Here is an 18,530-nt window from a genome sequence, read left to right on the forward strand (position 1 = left end):
CTCTGTGAGTGTCTGTCTGTCTGTCTGTCTCTGAGAGTGTCTGTCTGTCTCTGAGTGTCTGTCTGTCTCTGTGAGTGTCTGTCTGTCTCTGAGAGTGTCTGTCTGTCTGTCTCTGAGTGTCTGTCTGTCTCTGAGAGTGTCTGTCTGTCTCTGTGAGTGTCTGTCTGTCTGTCTGTCTCTGAGAGTGTCTGTCTGTCTCTGAGTGTCTGTCTGTCTCTGTGAGTGTCTGTCTATGTCTCTGAGAGTGTCTGTCTGTCTCTGTGAGTGTCTGTCTGTCTCTGAGAGTGTCTGTCTGTCTCTGTGAGTGTCTGTCTGTCTCTGAGAGTGTCTGTCTGTCTGTCTCTGTGAGTGTCTGTCTGTCTCTGAGAGTGTCTGTCTGTCTCTGAGTGTCTGTCTGTCTCTGTGAGTGTCTGTCTGTCTGTCTCTGAGAGTGTCTGTCTGTCTCTGTGAGTGTCTGTCTGTCTCTCTGAGTGTCTGTCTGTCTCTGTGAGTGTCTGTCTGTCTGTCTGTCTCTGTGAGTGTCTGTCTGTCTCTGAGAGTGTCTGTCTGTCTCTGAGTGTCTGTCTGTCTCTGTGAGTGTCTGTCTGTCTCTGAGAGTGTCTGTCTGTCTGTCTCTGAGTGTCTGTCTGTCTCTGAGAGTGTCTGTCTGTCTCTGTGAGTGTCTGTCTGTCTGTCTGTCTCTGAGAGTGTCTGTCTGTCTCTGAGTGTCTGTCTGTCTCTGTGAGTGTCTGTCTATGTCTCTGAGAGTGTCTGTCTGTCTCTGTGAGTGTCTGTCTGTCTCTGAGAGTGTCTGTCTGTCTCTGAGAGTGTCTGTCTGTCTGTCTCTGTGAGTGTCTGTCTATGTCTCTGAGAGTGTCTGTCTGTCTCTGTGAGTGTCTGTCTGTCTCTGAGAGTGTCTGTCTGTCTCTGAGAGTGTCTGTCTGTCTGTCTCTGTGAGTGTCTGTCTGTCTCTGAGAGTGTCTGTCTGTCTCTGTGAGTGTCTGTCTGTCTCTGAGAGTGTCTGTCTGTCTGTCTCTGTGAGTGTCTGTCTGTCTCTGAGAGTGTCTGTCTGTCTCTGAGTGTCTGTCTGTCTCTGTGAGTGTCTGTCTGTCTCTGAGAGTGTCTGTCTGTCTGTCTCTGTGAGTGTCTGTCTGTCTCTGAGAGTGTCTGTCTGTCTCTGAGTGTCTGTCTGTCTCTGAGAGTGTCTGTCTGTCTCTGTGAGTGTCTGTCTGTCTCTGTGAGTGTCTGTCTATGTCTCTGTGAGTGTCTGTCTGTCTCTGTGAGTGTCTGTCTGTCTCTGAGAGTGTCTGTCTGTCTCTGTGAGTGTCTGTCTGTCTCTGTGAGTGTCTGTCTGTCTGTCTCTGTGAGTGTCTGTCTGTCTCTGAGAGTGTCTGTCTGTCTCTGAGTGTCTGTCTGTCTCTGAGAGTGTCTGTCTGTCTCTGAGAGTGTCTGTCTGTCTGTCTCTGTGAGTGTCTGTCTGTCTCTGTGAGTGTCTGTCTGTCTCTGAGAGTGTCTGTCTGTCTCTGAGTGTCTGTCTGTCTCTGTGAGTGTCTGTCTGTCTCTGAGAGTGTCTGTCTGTCTGTCTCTGTGAGTGTCTGTCTGTCTCTGAGAGTGTCTGTCTGTCTCTGAGTGTCTGTCTGTCTCTGTGAGTGTCTGTCTGTCTGTCTCTGAGAGTGTCTGTCTGTCTCTGTGAGTGTCTGTCTGTCTCTCTGAGTGTCTGTCTGTCTCTGTGAGTGTCTGTCTGTCTGTCTGTCTCTGAGAGTGTCTGTCTGTCTCTGTGAGTGTCTGTCTGTCTCTCTGAGTGTCTGTCTGTCTGTCTCTGTGAGTGTCTGTCTGTCTGTCTCTGAGAGTGTCTGTCTGTCTCTGTGAGTGTCTGTCTGTCTCTGTGAGTGTCTGTCTGTCTCTGAGAGTGTCTGTCTGTCTGTCTCTGTGAGTGTCTGTCTGTCTCTGAGAGTGTCTGTCTGTCTCTGAGTGTCTGTCTGTCTCTGTGAGTGTCTGTCTGTCTGTCTCTGAGAGTGTCTGTCTGTCTCTGTGAGTGTCTGTCTGTCTCTCTGAGTGTCTGTCTGTCTCTGTGAGTGTCTGTCTGTCTGTCTGTCTCTGAGAGTGTCTGTCTGTCTCTGTGAGTGTCTGTCTGTCTCTCTGAGTGTCTGTCTGTCTGTCTCTGTGAGTGTCTGTCTGTCTGTCTCTGAGAGTGTCTGTCTGTCTCTGTGAGTGTCTGTCTGTCTCTGTGAGTGTCTGTCTGTCTCTGAGAGTGTCTGTCTGTCTGTCTCTGTGAGTGTCTGTCTGTCTCTGAGAGTGTCTGTCTGTCTCTGAGTGTCTGTCTGTCTCTGAGTGTCTGTCTGTCTGTCTCTGAGAGTGTCTGTCTGTCTCTGTGAGTGTCTGTCTGTCTCTGTGAGTGTCTGTCTGTCTGTCTGTCTCTGAGAGTGTCTGTCTGTCTCTGTGAGTGTCTGTCTGTCTCTCTGAGTGTCTGTCTGTCTCTGTGAGTGTCTGTCTGTCTGTCTGTCTCTGAGAGTGTCTGTCTGTCTCTGTGAGTGTCTGTCTGTCTCTGTGAGTGTCTGTCTGTCTTTGTGAGTGTCTGTCTGTCTGTCTCTCAGAGTGTCTGTCTGTCTGTCTCTGTGAGTGTCTGTCTGTCTCTGTGAGTGTCTGTCTGTCTGTCTGTCTCTGAGAGTGTCTGTCTGTCTCTGTGAGTGTCTGTCTGTCTCTCTGAGTGTCTGTCTGTCTCTGTGAGTGTCTGTCTGTCTGTCTGTCTCTGAGAGTGTCTGTCTGTCTCTGTGAGTGTCTGTCTGTCTCTGTGAGTGTCTGTCTGTCTTTGTGAGTGTCTGTCTGTCTGTCTCTCAGAGTGTCTGTCTGTCTCTGAGAGTGTCTGTCTGTCTGTCTCTGTGAGTGTCTGTCTGTCTCTGAGTGTCTGTCTGTCTCTGTGAGTGTCTGTCTGTCTGTCTCTGTGAGTGTCTGTCTGTCTCTCAGAGTGTCTGTCTGTCTCTGAGAGTGTCTGTCTGTCTGTCTCTGTGAGTGTCTGTCTGTCTCTGAGTGTCTGTCTGTCTCTGTGAGTGTCTGTCTGTCTCTGTGAGTGTCTGTCTGTCTCTGAGTGTCTGTCTGTCTGTCTCTGAGTGTCTGTCTGTCTCTGTGAGTGTCTGTCTGTCTCTGTGAGTGTCTGTCTGTCTCTGAGTGTCTGTCTGTCTCTGAGAGTGTCTGTCTGTCTGTCTCTGAGTGTCTGTCTGTCTCTGTGAGTGTCTGTCTGTCTCTGTGAGTGTCTGTCTGTCTCTGAGTGTCTGTCTGTCTGTCTCTGAGTGTCTGTCTGTCTCTGTGAGTGTCTGTCTGTCTCTGTGAGTGTCTGTCTGTCTCTCTGTCTGTCTGTCTGTCTCTGAGTGTCTGTCTGTCTCTGAGTGTCTGTCTGTCTCTCTGAGTGTCTGTCTGTCTCTGAGAGTGTCTGTCTGTCTGTCTCTGAGTGTCTGTCTGTCTCTCTGAGTGTCTGTCTGTCTCTGTGAGTGTCTGTCTGTCTCTCAGAGTGTCTGTCTGTCTCTGAGAGTGTCTGTCTGTCTGTCTCTGTGAGTGTCTGTCTGTCTCTGAGTGTCTGTCTGTCTCTGTGAGTGTCTGTCTGTCTCTGTGAGTGTCTGTCTGTCTCTGAGTGTCTGTCTGTCTGTCTCTGAGTGTCTGTCTGTCTCTGTGAGTGTCTGTCTGTCTCTGTGAGTGTCTGTCTGTCTCTCTGTCTGTCTGTCTGTCTCTGAGTGTCTGTCTGTCTCTGAGTGTCTGTCTGTCTCTCTGAGTGTCTGTCTGTCTCTGAGTGTCTGTCTGTCTCTGAGTGTCTGTCTGGAGCCGGGGAGGAGAGGTTGCAGTGAACGGGCACGGGGATCTTTGCCGGGTCCGGTTCCGCCTCTCTCGCCACCGGGAGCCGCCAGTGATCGGGACATGGAGAGCGGGCCGAGGCTGAGCGAGTGGCCGGACCCAGGCCATCGACTCTCGGACAGGGAGACGGACATCATCCGCCGGACTTGGAGCCGGGTGTGCGGGGACAGCGAGGGTCTGGGAGTCCGAGTCCTCATCAGGTCGGGCAGGCGGAGCGGATTGAACCGGCTCCGGGGTGAAACCGGATTGAGTCCGGGTCGGGGAGGGGGTTTGGATCCGGATTGAGTCCGGGTCGGGGAGGGGGTTTGGATGCGGATTGAGTCCGGGGCGGGGAGGGGGTTTGGATGCGGATTGAGTCCGGGTCGGGGAGGGGGTTTGGATGCGGATTGAGTCCGGGTCGGGGAGGGGGTTTGGATGCGGATTGAGTCCGGGTCGGGGAGGGGGTTTGGATGCGGATTGAGTCCGGGGCGGGGAGGGGGTTTGGATGCGGATTGAGTCCGGGTCGGGGAGGGGGTTTTGATGCGGATTGAGTCCGGGTCGGGGAGGGGGTTTGGATGCGGATTGAGTCCGGGTCGGGGAGGGGGTTTGGATGCGGATTGAGTCCGGGTCGGGGAGGGGGTTTGGATGCGGATTGAGTCCGGGTCGGGGAGGGGGTTTGGATGCGGATTGAGTCCGGGTCGGGGAGGGGGTTTGGATGCGGATTGAGTCCGGGTCGGGGAGGGGGTTTGGATGCAGATTGAGTCCGGGTCGGGGAGGGGGTTTGGATGCAGATTGAGTCCGGGTCGGGGAGGGGGTTTGGATGCGGATTGAGTCCGGGTCGGGGAGGGGGTTTGGATGCAGATTGAGTCCGGGTCGGGGAGGGGGTTTGGATGCGGATTGAGTCCGGGGCGGGGAGGGGGTTTGGATGCGGATTGAGTCCGGGTCGGGGAGGGGGTTTGGATGCGGATTGAGTCCGGGTCGGGGAGGGGGTTTGGATGCGGATTGAGTCCGGGTCGGGGAGGGGGTTTGGATGCGGATTGAGTCCGGGTCGGGGAGGGGGTTTGGATGCGGATTGAGTCCGGGTCGGGGAGGGGGTTTGGTTGCTGATTGAGTCCGGGTCGGGGAGGGGGTTTGGATGCGGATTGAGTCCGGGTCGGGGAGGGGGTTTGGATGCGGATTGAGTCCGGGTCGGGGAGGGGGTTTGGATCCGGATTGAGTCCGGGTCGGGGAGGGGGTTTGGATGCGGATTGAGTCCGGGGCGGGGAGGGGGTTTGGATGCGGATTGAGTCCGGGTCGGGGAGGGGGTTTGGATGCGGATTGAGTCCGGGTCGGGGAGGGGGTTTGGATGCGGATTGAGTCCGGGTCGGGGAGGGGGTTTGGATGCGGATTGAGTCCGGGGCGGGGAGGGGGTTTGGATGCGGATTGAGTCCGGGTCGGGGAGGGGGTTTTGATGCGGATTGAGTCCGGGTCGGGGAGGGGGTTTGGATGCGGATTGAGTCCGGGTCGGGGAGGGGGTTTGGATGCGGATTGAGTCCGGGTCGGGGAGGGGGTTTGGATGCGGATTGAGTCCGGGTCGGGGAGGGGGTTTGGATGCGGATTGAGTCCGGGTCGGGGAGGGGGTTTGGATGCGGATTGAGTCCGGGTCTGGGAGGGGGTTTGGATGCAGATTGAGTCCGGGTCGGGGAGGGGGTTGGAAGCCCTTTATCTGAATGCTGCATTGTAATAAGATGGATGAATTGGTGGCACAATTTAAATAAATGGGTAATGATCTGATCGTCATTACAGAGACGTGGTTGATAGGGAACCAAGGCGGTATTTGACATTTTGGAAGGACAGAAAGAAGGGAAAAGGAGGTGGGTTAGCTCAGTTAATAAAGGATGAGATCAGTACAGTAGTGAAAAACGATCTTGGCTCAGCAGATCAAGATGTAGAATCGGTTTGGGTGGAAATAATAAATAGCAAAGGAAAGAAGTCACTGGTGGTAATAGTTTATAGGCTCCTGAACAGTAGCCACACTGTAGGCCAGAGTATAGATCAAGGAATAATGGGGGCTTGTAGGAAAGTTACTGCAATAATCGTGGGCAATTTTAAAGAGAAATTTCATAACTCTCAACAAAGATACATTCCATTGAGGAAGAAAGACTCGTTGAGAAGGTTGCACCATCCCTGGCTAAATAAGGAAGTTAATGATGGTATCAAATCGAAAGAAAAGGTGTACAATGCTGCAAAGATTAGTGGTAGGCCAGAGAAACCAGCAGAGGATGATTTAAAAAAAAGAGGGAGAAATTAGAATGAGATAGAAATATAAAAACAGACAGTAAGAGCTTCTACAAATATATAAATAGTAAGAGAGTAGGCTTAAGTGTTGGTTCCTTAGAGAATGAGACTGAAGAATTAATAATGGGAAACAAAGAAATGACAGGGACTTTGAGCAAGTATTTTATGTCTGTCTTCACAGTAGAAAACACAAAAAAATCCCAAAAATAGTAGAAAATCAGGAGGCAAAAGAGAGGGAGGAACTTAAAACAATCACAATCACTGAGGAAAAAGTACTAGGAAAACTAATGGGACTAAAAGCTGACAAGTCCCCAGGACCTGATGGCCTGCATCCTAGGGTCTTAAAAGAAGTGGCTGCAGAGATAGTGGATGCATTGGTTGTAAACTTCCAAAATTCCTGACATTTTGGAAAGGTCCCAACAGATTGGAAAATCGCAAATGTAACACCTCTATTCAAGAAAGGAGGGAGACAAAAAGCAGGGAACTACAGGCCAGTTAGCCTAACATCTGTCATTGGGAAAATGCTAGAATACATTATTAAGAAAATAGTAGCAGGACATTTAGAAAATTGCAATACAATCAGGCAGAGTCAACATGGTTTTATAAAAGGGAAATGGTGTTTGACGTTTATCAGAGTTCTTTGAGGATGTAACAAGCAAGGTGGATAAAGCGGAACCCGTAGATGTAGTGTATTTGGATTCCAAAAGACATTCAATAAAGTGCCACATAAAAAATTACTACACAAGATGAGAGCTCATGGTGTTGGGGTAACATATTAGCATGGATAGAGGATTGGCTAACTAACAGGAAGCAGAGAGTCAGGATGGGCGGCACAGTGGCGCAGTGGTTAGCACCGCAGCCTCACAGCTCCAGCGACCTGGGTTCAATTCTGGGTACTGCCTGTGTGGAGTTTGCAAGTTCTCCCTGTGTCTGCGTGGGTTTCCTCCGGGTGCTCCGGTTTCCTCCCACATGCCAAAGACTTGCAGGTTGATAGGTAAATTGGCCATTGTAAATTGCCCCTAGTATAGGTAGGTGGTAGGGAAATATAGGGACAGGTGGGGATGTGGTAGGAATATGGGATTAGTGTAGGATTAGTATAAATGGGTGGTTGATGGTCGGCACAGACTCGGTGGGCCGAAGGGCCTGTTTCAGTGCTGTATCTCTAAATAAATAAAATAAAATAAATAAATAGACCACATCAACTGCACTACCCTCATCAATCTTCCTTGTTACTTCTTCAAAAAATTCAATCAAGTTGGCCAAACAAGATCTTCCCTTAACAAATCCATGCTGACTATCCTTGATTAACCTGTGCCTTTCTAAGTGACAGTTTATCCTGTCTCAGAATAGATTCCAATAATTTACCCACTAGAGGTTAGACTGACTGATATTAGTGAACCAGATGGGCTTTTACAATAATTGACAATGGTTTTATGGTCACCATGAGACGAGCGTTTTAATTCCAGATTTATTAACTGAATTTAAATTCACCACCTGCCACGGTGGGAACCAAACCCCAGAGCATAAGCCTAGGCCTCTGGATTACTAGGCTAGTGACATTACCATTATACCACTGCTTTATTACAAGGGGGATGGAGTCTAAAAGTAGGGAAGGCTTATTACAACTGTTCAGGGCATTGGTGAGGCTACACCTAGAGTACTGTGTACAGTTTTCGACTCCTTACTTAAGGAGGGATATACTTGCATTGGAAGCAGTTCAAAGAAGGTTCACTAGGCTGATTCCTGGGATGAAGAGGTTGTCTTATGAGGAAAGGTTGAGCAGGTTGGGCCTTTACTCATTGGAATTTAGAAGAATGAGAGATGATCTTATTGAAACATGTAAGATTCTGAGGGGGCTTGACAGGGTAGATGCTGAGAGGATGTTTCCCCTCATGGGGGAATCGAGAACTAGGGAGCACAGTTTTAAAATAAAGGGTCTCCCATTTAAGGCAGAGATGAGGAGGAATTTCTTCTCTCAGAAGGTCGTTGGTCTTTGGCATTCTCTACCTCAGCATGCAGTGAAGGCTGGGTCATTGAATATATTCAAAGCTGAATTAGACAGATTGTTGTTTACAAGGGGGTCAAGAGTTATGGGGAAAGGTAGGAAAGTGGAGCTAAGACGACAATCATATCAGCCATGATCCTATTGAATGGTGGAGCAGACTCGAAGGGCCGAACGGCCTACTGCTGCTCCTATTTCCTATGATCATATAAGTGGATTATGTCTGGATTGGGTGTGGGTTTGGTGTGGCTTGGGTACGGGTTGAGTTCAGGTTGGGTGTGGGTTGTTTGCAGGTTGAGTCCGGATTGGGAGTGGATTGAGTCTGGGTTGGGTGTGGTTTGAGTCCGGTTTGGGTGTGGTTTGAGTCCGGGTTGGGTGCGGTTTGAGTCCGGGTTGGGTGCGGTTTGAGTCCGGGTTGGGTGCGGTTTGAGTCTGGGTTGGGTGCGGTTTGAGTCCGGGTTGGGTGCGGTTTGAGTCCGGGTTGGGAGCGGATTGAGTCCGGGTTGGGAGCGGATTGAGTCCGGGTTGGGTGCGGTTTGAGTCTGGGTTGGGAGCGGATTGAGTCCGGGTTGGGTGTGGATTGAGTCTGGGTTGGGTGTGGTTTGAGTCTGGGTTGGGTGTGGTTTGAGTCCGGGTTGGGTGCGGTTTGAGTCCGGGTTGGGTGTGGATTGAGTCTGGGTTGGGTGTGGTTTGAGTCCGGGTTGGGTGTGGTTTGAGTCCGGGTTGGGTGTGGTTTGAGTCCGGGTTGGGTGCGGTTTGAGTCCGGGTTGGGTGCAGTTTGAGTCCGGGTTGGGAGCGGATTGAGTCCGGGTTGGGTGCAGTTTGAGTCCGGGTTGGGTGCGGTTTGAGTCCGGGTTGGGTGCGGTTTGAGTCCGGGTTGGGTGCGGTTTGAGTCCGGGTTGGGTGCGGTTTGAGTCCGGGTTGGGTGCGGTTTGAGTCCGGGTTGGGTGCGGATTGAGTCCGGGTTGGGTGCGGGCTGTGACTACTGTGACACACAAACCTGCTTTTGACTGAATATGTTTCCTTTAAACCTGGACTGAAATTCCTCCTGTCAGATCCCATGGGATTTACCAAGAGACAATCATGAAGCACAAGAGCAGATCATCGAGAGAGAGAAATCCAACAATCCCGGCTTTTCCAGTCTCTCCAAACAACTTCAGTCCCTCATTCCTCGGACTATCCTCATCCTCCAACCCCCAGATCCTCACCCTGCGACCCCCTCATCCTCACCCTCCGACCCCCACGTCCTCACCCTCCGACCCCCTCGTCCTCACCCTCCGACCCCCTCGTCCTCACCCTGCGACCCCCAGACCCTCGCCCTGCGACCCCCTCGTCCTCACCCTCCAACCCCCAGGTCCTCACCCTCCAACCCCCAGGTCCTCACCCTGCGACCCCCTCATCCTCACCCTCCGACCCCCTCGTCCTCACCCTCCGACCCCCTCGCCCTCACCCTCCGACCCCCACGTCCTCACCCTCCGACCCCCACGTCCTCACCCTCCGACCCCCTCGTCCTCACCCTGCGACCCCCAGACCCTCGCCCTGCGACCCCCTCGTCCTCACCTTCCAACCTCCCCAGATCCTCACCCTCCAACCTCCCCAGATCCTCACCCTCCAACCTCCCCAGAAACCCATCCTCCAACCCCCAGGTCCTCACCCTCCAACCCCCAGGTCCTCACCCTCCAACCACCAGGTCCTCACCCTGCGACCCCCCTCGTCACCCTCCAACCTCCCCAGAACCCCAACCTCCAACCCCCTGGTCCTCACCCTCCAACCCCCAGGTCGTCACCCTGCGACCCCCTCGTCCTCACCCTCCAACCTCCCCAGATCCTCACCCTCCAACCTCCCCAGATCTTCACCCTCCAACCTCCCCAGATCCTCACCCTCCAACCTCCCCAGATCCTCACCCTCCAACCTCCCCAGATCCTCACCCTCCGACCCCCAGGTCCTCACCCTCCAACCCCCTGGTCCTCACCCTCCAACCCCCAGGTCCTCGCCCTCCAACCCCCCAGGTCCTCGCCCTCCAACCCCCCAGGTCCTCACCCTCCAACCCCCCAGGTCCTCACCCTCCAACCCCCCAGGTCCTCACCCTCCAACCCCCTCATCCTCACCCTCCTTCCCCCTGGTCCTCACCCTCCAACCCCCCCAGATCCTCACCCTCCAACCTCCCCAGATCCTCACCCTCCAACCTCCCCAGATCCTCACCCTCCAACCTCCCCAGATCCTCACCCTCCAACCTCCCCAGATCCTCACCCTCCAACCTCCCCAGATCCTCACCCTCCAACCTCCCCAGATCCTCACCCTCGAACCTCCCCAGATCCTCACCCTCCAACCCCCAGATCCTCACCCTCCAACCTCCCCAGAACCCCATCCTCCAACCTCCCCAGAACCCCATCCTCCAACCCCCCAGGTCCTCATCAACCCCCCAGGTCCTCATCAACCCCCCAGGTCCTCATCCTCCAACCCCCAGGTCTTCATCAACCCCCCAGGTCCTCATCCTCCAACCTCCCCAGATCCTCACCCTCCAACCTCCCCAGATCCTCACCCTCCAACCTCCCCAGATCCTCACCCTCCTACCTCCCCAGATCCTCACCTCCAACCTCCCCAGATCCTCACCCTCCAACCTCCCCAGATCCTCACCCTCCAACCTCCCCAGATCCTCACCCTCCAACCTCCCCAGATCCTCACCCTCCAACCTCCCCAAAACCCCATCCTCCAACCTCCCCAGATCCTCACCCTCCAACCTCCCCAGATCCTCACCCTCCAACCTCCCCAGATCCTCACCCTCCAACCTCCCCAGATCTTCACCCTCCAACCTCCCCAAAACCCCATCCTCCAACCCCCAGATCCTCACCGTCCAACCCTGCCCTAACACTCCAACCCTTCTGATCCCCTTTAACGGTCATTTATTTAACTGGGACAGCTGTCATTTGAAACGATCGATTTTGAAAATGTTTTATTCCTTAATCAGTTACTGATTTGAGCGATTGACTATATTGAACAGCTGAGGTGCCCAACTGAAGCCAAGCTCATTATCTACCTGCTGCCCAGACCATGCCTCACTTGTTGCTGTGTTTTGCAGGTTTTTTAGTAATTCTCCTGCTGCCCGTCAGTACTTCAGACAATTCCAACATCTGCAGGACCCACAGGAAATGCAGCACTGCGTCCAACTCCGCAGGCATGCTCGCAGAGTGATGGGGGCCATCAGCAGCCTAGTGGAGAACCTTGAGTATCCAGACGAGGTTGACTCCATCTTGGTATCAATAGGCAGGGCACACGCTCTCAGGCACAAGGTGGATCCAGTGTACTTTAAGGTGAGCGTTGGCTATGGGCAGCTGACAGATTGGGGAGTTAGAAAGCTTTGTCAAAGGCTTCAGTAAGAGCCACGTGAAATCAACGAGGTATTTCACAGAAGCTTGTTACAAAAATTCAGGCATGTGGTATAAGAGGAAATGAAGCAACATGGATAGAAAGTGGGTGGCAGGACTGGAAACGAGTTTGGGTAACAGGGTGTTGTTCAAACTGAACGTTGCATACTCCAGGGGTCAGACCTCTGTTCTTAGTTTATATTTGGTTTTGAGAACAATATTGGAATATGTGACATAAATGTAGGGGACTAGGCAAAGACTGAGGATTATTACAGATCAGGAGGTCACAGGTTCATGATCACTTTTGATACTCTGGAGTTAGAGTTTCATCTGATTGAAAGAATTTGATAAGAAGTCTTTTAAAAGCTACAAGAGTCCCACATCTTTCAGCACATGTTTAAATACAGATGTTGACATTGTTGTTATCTCAGCCCATGCTGTCTGTGCTACGCTTTGTCAGAAATTATCTTTACCTTAAATTCAGTTTTTCTTATTAACAAATCCCTTCTTCTATTTCCCTTTTTCTTCTCAAAAACTATATTAGGAACATAGGAGCGGGAGTAGGCCATTCAGCCCATCGAGCCTGCTCTGCCATTCAATACAATCATGGCTGATCATCCACTTCAATGCCTTTTTCCCCACACTATCCTCATATCCCCTTATGTCATTGGTATTTAGAAATCTGTCAATCTCTGCTTTAAAGATACTCAATGACTGAGCTTCCACAGCCCTCTGGCGTAGAGATTTCCAAAGATTCACAACCCTCTGAGTAAAGAGATTTCTCCTCATCTCTGTCCTAAGTGGCTTCCCCCTTATGTTGAAATTGTGTCCCCTGGTTCTAGACTCCCCAACCAGGAGAAACATCTTACCTGCATCTACCCTGTCTATCCCTTTAAGTATTTTGTAGGTTTCACTGAGATCACCTCTCATTCTTCGAAACTCTAGAGAATACAGGCCCAGTTTCCCCAATCTCTCTTCATAGGACAGTCCCGCCATCCCAGGAACAAGTCCGGTGAACCTTCATTACAGTCCTTCTGTGGCAATAATATCCTTCCGAAGGTAAGGGGACCACAACAGCACACAGTACTCCAGGTGTGGTCTAACCAAGGTTCTATACAATTGAAGCAAGACTTCGCTACTCCTGTACTCAAATCCTCTTGCGATAAAGGTTAACATACCATTAGCCTTCTTAATTTCTTGCTGCACCTGCATGCTAGCTTTCAGTGACTTATTGATGAGGACACCCAGGTCCCTTTGTACATCTACACTTTCTAATCTCTTACCATTCAAGAAATACTCTGCACATCTATTCCTCCTACTAAAAGAAATACTCTGCACATCTATTCCTCCTCTTTTCTCAAATTTAATTTCAAATTTGTTTGATTTATTTAGCACCCTCTCTTTTTTAATCTTGGTCATTGTCTCTATCTCAGTATGCACCATCTTGCACTGCAGCAACTCACCAAGGCTCCTTCGACAGCATCTTCCAAACCTGCAACCTCTGCCACCTAGAAGGACAAGGGCAGCAGATGCATGGAACACCACCACCTGCAAGTTTCCCTCCAAGTCACACACCATCCTGACTTGGAACTATATCATCGTTCCTTCACTGTCGCCAGGTCAAAATCCTGGAACTCCCTCCCTAACAGCACTGTGGGTTTACCCGCACCAGATGGACTGCAGTGATTCCAAGAAGGCAGCTCACCACCACCTTCTCAAGGTCAATTCGGGGTGGGCAGCAAGTGCTGGCCTTGCCAGCAATGCTCACATCCAATGAAACAAATAAAAAAAATCTATCTGCTCACCTCTCTGTGCTTATCTGGTTTTCCATGTCTCTCTCTCTGCCACTGCAGTTTCCTCTCTCTTGTCTGTTTTTTTATATATTCTTGTATGTGATGTGGGCATCACTAATTGCCCTTGACAATATTTCAGAGGGCAGTTAAGAGTCAACCACATTGCAGCGGGTCTGGAGTCACATGTAGGCCAGACCAGGTAAGGACATTAGTGAACCAGATTTTTTTTAATTGATAGTTTTCATGGCACCATTACTGAGACCAGCTTTCAATTCCAGATTTTAATTAATTCTTATTCATTCATTCAATTTAAATTCTACCAGCTTCTATGGTAGGATTTAAACCCATGTAATTCGCCTGGGCCTCCAGTGACATTACCACTATGCCACTGTCTCTTTTGTCTTTCTATATCTCTGTAACTCTCTCTGATTTGCTCTGCCTCTCTCTCTCTATGTCTCTGACCCTCACCATGTCTCTCTCTCTCTGTTTGTGTCTCTAGATATTAAATGGTGTTATTCTGGAGATCCTAGTGGAAGAATATTCAGAGTTCTTCACCCATGAAGCCCAAAAGGCTTGGACAAAGTTAATGAGTCTCATCTACATAAAAGTTTCAGCTACATATCAGGAGGTTGGCTGGGTTCAGAACTCCTCCCCCTGAAGTCCACCGTCAGCTTGGAGATGTCAACACTACCCTGCTACTTAGACCCACCAAAGAGATACAAGCAGCACATTCCAAAACTTGGGAATTAAGGATTACAGTAAGAGCATAATGAAAAAAGATGACCAGAGCAGCAATGTGTACTGAGAACACAGCCCCAGATCCAGGCTTCAGGTTTCTGTGGAAGTGTCTTTCTGTGGCCCTCTGTGTTTCTCTGGCTGTCCGTGTCTGTGAATCCCCATGTCTCTCCCAGTCCCTGTGTCTCTTTCTGTCCCTGTGTTTCTGAGTCTCGCCATGTCTCTGTGTCACTGTGTGACTGTCTTGCTTTGTCCCTCTGTGTGTCTGTATGTCTCTGCATGTTGTGACTGTGTGTCTCTGCATGTTGTGACTGTGTGTCTCTTTGTGTCCCTGTGTGTGTTACTGTGACACTGTTTGGAATCAGACAGTGTAACTCTGTGCCATTGTATTCAGATGTATGTCCTAGAATCTGACGACAATGCAGGTAACATTTGATCAAAATTGTTATAATTTGACAGATGTTTCCATATTCACAAGAGGTGAATTTTCTTGGCCACTTTGGATCCAATTTTGGAATTGAACAGAAAGCCGCGAGTTATTTTGTGAATGGTCTGCCTTGTGTGTTACTGAAAAGGAAAAAAGAAAGGCTTGCATTTATATAGCACCTTTCACCATCACAGAACGTCTCCCAGCTCTTTGCAGCCAATTGAGTCTTTCAAAGTGTAATTACTGTTGTAATGTAGGAAACGTGGCAGCCAATTTGCGCACAGCAAGATCCCAGCAATGAGCTAAATGTCCACATAATCTGTTTTAAATGGAATACACAACACTGAAATGGGCCATTCACTCCAACTAGTCTGTGCTGATGTTTTTACTGCATAGGAGTCTCCTTTCTATCTACTTCATCACAGCTTTTCAGAAAATCTTTCTATTCCCTTTATTCTTGTGTACTCATCTAGTTTCCTGTTAAAAGTATCTGAGCTCTTTACTTCAACCACTCCCTGTGATAATGAGTCCCACATTCTAACAACTCTTTGGATAAAGAAATTTCACCTCATTTCCCTGCTGGATTTACTAGTAACTATTTTATATTTATGGCCCCTGTTTTGCATTTTCCCACAAGTGGAAACATTCTCTTCACATCTACCCTGTCCAACTCATTCACAATTTTAAAAACCTCTGTTAGGTCTCCTCTAAATCTTCTCCTTCCGAAAGCAAAAAGCCCCAATAGCTGTAATCTTGCAGTTCTGGTATCATCCTTATAAATCTTTCTTTCACTTTCTCCAGTGCTTCTATGTCCTTTTGAGAGTTTGGAGACTAGAACTGTGGACAGCTTTCTAAGTGTAGCCTGAAAAGGGCCTGATGTATGTTTAACATAACTTCACTACTTCTGAATTTTATACTCGAAAACTAAAAAACAAAAGCAAAATACTGCAGATGCTGGAAATCTGAAACAAAAGTAGCAAGTGCTGGAAATACTCGGCTTGTCGGACAGCATCTGTGGAGAGAGAAACAGTTAACATTTCAAATCTGTGACTTTTCATCAGAACTGTCAAAAGTTAGAAATGTAATAATAGGTTTTGAGTAAGTGAAAGCAAGGGATGTGGGGAAGAAGAACAAAAGGGAAAGTCTGTAATTGGGTGGAGTGCAGGACAGATTAAATGATAAAAGGTGATCCTGCTCCACAATTTCATCTCATCCGGCACTTAAACAAAAACCTTTTATCTTCTTTTCAAGTGTGAAGGATCACAAGTTTGAACAACTCATGGGTACCAATATCCTCTGCATCCTTCTTCCCTTTCCCTTCCCTCTCACCCCATCTCTTCTTTGAATCGGACCCTTTGCCATATATTCACAATACCCTTTGACCTTCCCCGCTCTGACTCTGAACGATCTGTCCTCATCAAAAGCCTCAGCTTCATCCACTTATGCCCCTACCTCAATGAATTTCGAGCTCAGCACGATGCTGAACTCTTCTTCCACTGTCCTCATCTCTGTGAGCACTTCTTTGGTTAGGGGTCATCCCCCCCACCCAGCGGACCCTTTTACCCAGCTGTAGTATTCTGCCTCCACCTGCACCCCTTCCTGTGGCCTCTTACCCTCCCTTGATCAGTTCATTGAGAACTGACGGCACGATATCAGCCAGCTTACCTTCCGGGAGAGCAGTGTAGAGGAGCGAACCTGCGGAGGAACATGGAGCGAGGAGCAGATAAATAGAGCCCGAGGATCGCGCCCCAGAGCACTTAACTTCTGGGAGAGGAGGGGAGCTGCGGGAAGAACACAGAGCGAGGAGTGGATAAATAGAGTCCGTGGATCATGGCCTACAGCACTTCCCTTCCCAGAGAGCAGCGGAGAAGGGCGGACCTGCAGGAGGAACACTGAGTGAGGAGTGGGTAAATAGAGCCCAAGGATCACGGCCTAGCGTATTTACCTTCCAGGAAAGAAGCAGAGAGGAGTCCAGGCGCGCAGAAGTTTGAAAACAAAGTGAACAGTGACATCACAGGAAAGCTGCAGGGTGATTGGTTGGTGAGTAACTGCTGTTAGGGAGTATCAGTAAATAGCTGGGTTAGTACACTACTGTTAAGGTGTGAGTGTGTAAATAGCTTAATAATAAGGAACAAGTGAGTGGCTGTTTTTTTGGATAAGGTTTATTTTAACTAATGAACTGCATTGATTTTTAGGAGGATTTATCAGTACTAGTAAGGTTTTATTAATAATTCTAAGCTGTTGTAGTACTGGTAAGTTTTTTTTTAGCAGTAGCAAAAGGTCAACTAATAAATAAAGGAATGGCAGGATTGCTTCAACCTCGAGAGTGCACTTCCTGTGATATGTGGGAGCTCCAGGATGCTTCCCGTATCCTGGAGAACCATTTGTACAGGAAGTGTCGTCAATTGAAGCAGCTTGAGCTCCGGGTTTTGGAACTTGAGCGGCAGCTGGTGACACTGCGATGCATTCATGAGGATGAGAGCTTCTTGGATAGCTTGTTTATAGATGTGGTCACCCCACAGTTTAAGAGTATGCAGGGAGAGAGGGCATGGGTGACCACCAGACAGTCAAAAAGAATCAGGCAGGTAGTGCAGGAGACCGCTGAGTGCATCTCACTCTCCAACAGGTATTCAGTTCTAAATACTGAGGAAAGTGATGCTTCACCTGGGGAGTGCAGCCAGAGCCAGGTCCATGGCACCACGGGTGGCTCAGCTGCACAGGGGAGTACAGGGAAGACTGGAAGAGCATAGTGATAGGTAATTCAATAGTCAGGGGAACAGACTGGCGTTTCTGTGGCCGCAGACATGAATCCAGGATGGTGTGTTGCCTCCCTGGTGCCAGGATCAAGGAGCGGCTACACAGCATCGTGAAGGGGGAGGGCGAACTTCATGATCCACATCGGAACCAACAACATAGATAGAAAGAAGGATGTGGTTCTTGCAGCCAGAATTTAGGGAGCTAGGTAAGAAATTAGCAAGCAGGACCTCAAAAGTAGGAGTCCCCGGATTACTCCTGATGAATGGAAAGATGGTACAGGAGGGAGGGCTTCAGATTCCTGGGAGATTGGGACCGGCTCTTGGGGAGATGAGACCTGTACAGGCTGGATGGGTTGTACCTGAACAGAGCCGGGACTGAGTTCCTTGCGGGACATTTTGACAGTGCTGTTACGGAGGGTTTAAACTAGTTTGGCAGGTGGATGGAGACCTGAGGGTAGACTCAGCTGGGACAAAATCAGAAATTAAAATGGAAGGCAGAAAATTAATGGATGAGTCTGGAAGACAGAGGAAACGAGGGTTAGAAAAGTTTGGATTTTAACTACCCCAATATTAACTGGGTTAGTTTTAGTGTGAAAGGAATTGAGGGAGCAGCATTCTTGAGATGCATTCAGGAGAACGTTTTTGCCCAGTATGTAGCAAAGCCAACAAGAGAGGGCACAGTTTTAGATTTAGTTTTAGGAAATGAAGATGGGCAGGTGGAAGGAGTGGCAGTGGGAGAGCATTTTGGTGGTAGGGATCATAATTCAGTCAGTTTTAACATAATTATGGAAAAGGACAGAGATAGAACAGGAGTTAGAGATCTCAACTGGGGCAAGGCCAATTTTACTAAACTGAGGAGTGATTTAGCGAAAGTGGACTGGAAACAGCTACTTGAAGGTAAATCAGTGTCCGAGCAGCGGGAGGCATTCAAAGGAGAGATTCAAGGAGTTCAGAGTAAACATGTTCCCACAAAGGAAAAGGGTGATGCGGCCAAATCTGGAGCCCCATGGATGTCAAGGAGCTTACAGGGTAAGATAAGGCAGAAAAGGAAAGCTTATGTCCGACACCGAGAACTCAATACTACAGAAAGCCGAGAGTAGTATAGAAAGTGGAGGGGTGAAATCAAAAAGGAAATTAGGAAAGCAAAGAGAGGGCATGAAAGAATATTGGCAAGCAAAATCAAGGTGAACCCAAAGATGTTTTATCAATACATTAAGAGTAAGAGGATAACTAAGGAGAGAGTAAGGCCCATAAAAGACCAAAAAGGTAACCAATGTGTAGGAGCAGAAGATATTGATATTGTTCTTAATGAATACTTTGCGTCTGTCTTCACAAAAGAGGGGGACAATGCAGATATTGTAGTTAAGGAGGGAG

General features: G+C 49.5%; 1 protein-coding gene across 5 annotated transcripts in view; it reads left to right on the forward strand.

The window, feature by feature from the left end:
• Nucleotides 1–3,791: 3,791 nt before the first annotated feature.
• The window catches only part of LOC137366896 (cytoglobin-2-like), a 76,938-nt gene continuing 62,199 nt past the window's right edge, over nt 3,792–18,530 (forward strand). The window contains exons 1-3 of one of the 5 annotated variants that reach the window (XR_010973619.1): nt 3,792–4,022; nt 11,160–11,391; nt 13,738–14,398. Coding sequence is in view for 4 of the 5 variants with exons in the window: in XM_068028452.1 (XP_067884553.1) it covers nt 3,886–4,022; nt 11,160–11,391; nt 13,738–13,896 (528 nt within the window). In the remaining variant the exon portion in view is untranslated. Of the gene's footprint in view, nt 4,023–11,159; nt 11,392–12,878; nt 13,242–13,737; nt 14,761–18,530 lie in introns of those variants that run through there. The other 4 variants (XM_068028452.1, XM_068028454.1, XM_068028453.1 and 1 more) reach the window with 4 other exon arrangements.

This window comes from Heterodontus francisci, unplaced genomic scaffold (assembly GCF_036365525.1).
Source record: "Heterodontus francisci isolate sHetFra1 unplaced genomic scaffold, sHetFra1.hap1 HAP1_SCAFFOLD_1239, whole genome shotgun sequence".
In the NCBI taxonomy this organism is placed as follows: domain Eukaryota; kingdom Metazoa; phylum Chordata; class Chondrichthyes; order Heterodontiformes; family Heterodontidae; genus Heterodontus; species Heterodontus francisci.